The sequence below is a fragment of the Cyprinodon variegatus genome, unplaced genomic scaffold, assembly GCF_000732505.1.
Source record: "Cyprinodon variegatus isolate N-32 unplaced genomic scaffold, C_variegatus-1.0 Scaffold683, whole genome shotgun sequence".
NCBI lineage: Eukaryota > Metazoa > Chordata > Actinopteri > Cyprinodontiformes > Cyprinodontidae > Cyprinodon > Cyprinodon variegatus.
In genome coordinates, this window is record NW_015151136.1 from 64,066 (window position 1) to 67,341 (window position 3,276).

The 3,276-nt window shown below is 49.1% G+C and overlaps 1 protein-coding gene across 1 annotated transcript in view; it reads left to right on the forward strand.

The window, feature by feature from the left end:
• Positions 1-3,276, forward strand: part of LOC107097300 (filamin-B-like) — a 75,771-nt gene that overhangs the window by 56,491 nt on the left and 16,004 nt on the right. The window contains exons 33-38 of the mRNA XM_015394398.1: positions 250-378; positions 484-657; positions 1,178-1,336; positions 1,544-1,747; positions 1,824-1,976; positions 2,065-2,187. Coding sequence (XP_015249884.1) covers positions 250-378; positions 484-657; positions 1,178-1,336; positions 1,544-1,747; positions 1,824-1,976; positions 2,065-2,187 — 942 coding nt within the window. The remainder of the gene's footprint in view (positions 1-249; positions 379-483; positions 658-1,177; positions 1,337-1,543; positions 1,748-1,823; positions 1,977-2,064; positions 2,188-3,276) is intronic.

The following is a 3,276-nucleotide window of genomic DNA, read 5'->3' on the forward strand; positions in this document are numbered from 1 at the left end:
CTCCGTCGGCTCGGTAACCGCACCGGAGCCAGTGTGAGCAAGGGGTGAGTTTGGAGACACCTGCTGTCCAGCGACGGAACTACAACCTGTTCATTCACATTCGTAGAAACATGCATTTTAAAATGGGAAACTGTTTCCAGTGCAGATGTATTCGTTTTAAAGGCCGCGCCTTTATTCCTTCTATTCAAATATTCAGAAGGAAAGGTTAGATCGAAGGCGGGAAGGATTCAATGTCTATTTTCCTTGCAGAGTCGCCTCTTCAGTTCTTTGTCAACCACACCAGCAGTCCCAATGTCACAGCCTACGGTCCTGGACTGAGCTACGGCACCGCCAACAAGGTGGCAATGTTCACCGTTTTCACAGACGATGCCTCTGAAGGTACAGCAGCTACAGGAGAGATTTGTCACCTCACATAGATACATTTCTTAAGCTTCAGTTTTGCCTGTTTGAGTGTATGTTACTTAATAACACCTCTTTGTCCAGGAGGTCTGGACCTAGCTATTGAGGGTCCGTCCAAAGCGGAGATTAGCTGCGTGGATAACAAAGACGGGACATGCAGCGTCAGCTACCTTCCCACGCTGCCCGGAGATTACAACATCCTGGTTAAATACAACGATGATCACATCGAGGGCAGCCCATTTACTGCAAGGATCACCGGTCAGAACCCGCATCAACACGCTCATGACCAGGCCCATATTGTTCAGAGACAAACTGAACATTTTTTTCCTCTGAAGCTTCATTCCTACAGCAGGTCGTCCAATGAAGGAGCAGCAGTAGGGAAAGGCCATGAAATGACGATAAAAAAATGAAGCACTGTTTGCTAAAAAAGGTTCCAGTTTTTAGGTTGCAGATGTCTCACCGATTCTTTTTTGTTTTTTATTTTCAGTAATGATCAGTGACATCATCGTTACTGTAAAATGTTCTTCATCATTTAGTGAGAAATCAGCCAGATGGGCACTGGATGGTCGTCTAGATGTTAGCATGCTCAGTGGTCCTTAGCAACATCTAACCTAGTTGAACCTTCATCCAGTTCATATAAAGATGTTTTGTAAAGATGCAAGGAGAATTGTGAACTATGCATTAACTTCAGAAGGTGGAGCAATGCATTGTAGCAGGTTATAGCTCCAGTGTTCATTCATATGACATAATTCTTTCTCCTCCTGTCTCGGGCCTCCAGAGGACAACCAGCGCCGCTCGCAGGTCAAACTGGGCTCAGCAGCAGATTTCTCTCTGGACATCAATGAGAGCGACCTGAGTGTGCTGAGCGCCAGCATCAGATCGCCTTCAGGACAGGATGAGCCCTGCCTGCTAAAGAGGATGGCAAACAACCACATTGGTAACACTCACAGCTTTGTTTTCATTGGCTTACATTAAGACCGTCACTCTAAGCCTGCCCATTACCAACATAGACCTAATCCTGACTCAAACCGAATCCACACCTTAGTCCTAAACCCAACCCCAGGTCAAAGGACAGCAGTTGAATTACCCCACATTGTAGGTAGAACACACCCAGCAGTCCGCTTATTGTCATTTACCTCTGCAGGCATCTCCTTCATCCCTCGGGAGGTGGGTGAGCACCAGGTCAGCATACTGAAGAATGGCCACCATATCGCCAACAGCCCCATCACCATCATGGTGGTCCAGTCTGAGATCGGAGACGCAGGACGAGTCAAAGTACACGGAGATGGTCTGGTGGAGGCCAGCACCTTCACCAATGCTGACTTTGTGGTCGACACACGGGAGGCGGGTCAGTTCAGCGCTCTGTCTGATGGCGCCGACGTGGTGCCCTTCACCCTAAACACAGGATCTGTGTCTCTGGACAGGTTATGGTGGTCTGGCTCTGTCCATTGAAGGTCCTAGCAAGGTGGACATTCAGACAAAGGACATGGAGGATGGGACGTGTGGAGTCACCTACTGCCCCACTGAACCTGGAAACTACATTGTGTCCATCCGCTTTGCAGAGGAACACGTTCCAGGCAAGAACGGCTAGAAATGACGCTCAGAGCTGCAGATTTCCTGCTGCAGGCTAGAGCATTGATCCAGCTGTCCGCGTTTTATCAACAGGAAGTCCGTTCACAGTGAGGGTGACCGGTGAAGGTCGGATCCGGGAGAGCATCACCCGTCGCCAGAAGGCGGCATCTGTTGTCAGCGTCGGCGGTGTGTGTGACCTCAACCTGAAGATACCCGGTAAGAGGCCCCTCAGATGATGAATGGTTCCTCCGATCGCCAAGTTTGTCCGACAACGTAGGACATGAGAGCGAAAAAGAGCGGGGATCTAGGAGGAAAAAGGGTCCCAGCGATTTCGCGCACCTCGCTCTTCTAGCTGGTCAAACTTCACGAGTTGTTTTCCGCAATTTCGTTCATAAAAAAAACCAAGCCAGCCTCATGTCAGCGGCGCTGTCTGCGGTCAGCGGCGGTGTCTGCCGTCACCTACAATGTGGGAGAGGAGCAGTGGAGCGTCTGCGGAAGGGGGCGGGGACATCTTTTTACTCACTGCAACACCTACACAGATGACATAGTTTTGAAGTATAAATCAGCCTTTAGCCCACGTACCTTTGTCTACTTCATGTTGTGTGACAGGTTCTCATACTTCTCAGCCCGGTACCGGGTGGCCTGGATCAGAACTTCTCAGCCTGGTTTCCTACTTTATTCTTTTTCAGTCAGACTTCTTGTGTCTTTAGTGTCTTTTGTGTTTATCTTTTTCTTTCTTCCCATCTTCTTCATCTCTCTTGATCCTCAGCTTCTCTTTATTTACTCTTTCTGTCCTCTTTCTCTCCACTCTTCCCTTCTTCTTTCCTTTCCAGCTAGTTGGTTCCTCCTGGTCTTGTCTCAGCAGCGCCTTTCACGCTCTACCTTCTGCTCTAACCGCTCCCTCTGGTGGTGTGGAGGTCGAGTTGGTTGTCCCTCCGCTGACTCCCAGGATCAGAGCTGCTCTCAGGGCGGGGTGCGCCTCATTTCTGGTCTGTCTGGTCTGGTTCTCGGGGGAGCAGCAAGGGGAGTTTGGGTTCTGGATCCTCCCCGACCAACTGGGAGCCCCGGTGTGGAGGGTGCGTTATAAAGCACTGACTGCAAGGTTTGAAAAGCCTTTTATAAATTCCAGCTGTACTTGGAGTGATTTTTGTTTTTTTGCATTAATTTCAGAACCAACTCTGGTTCCACTCTGGTTGAAATGCTGAATCAGGGTTAGAATTTGCACGAAACACAAAGCAGATCAGCCTAATTCACTCATTGGTCCATTTTTTCACCTTCGACAGACTTCCAATGCTTTAGAAAACC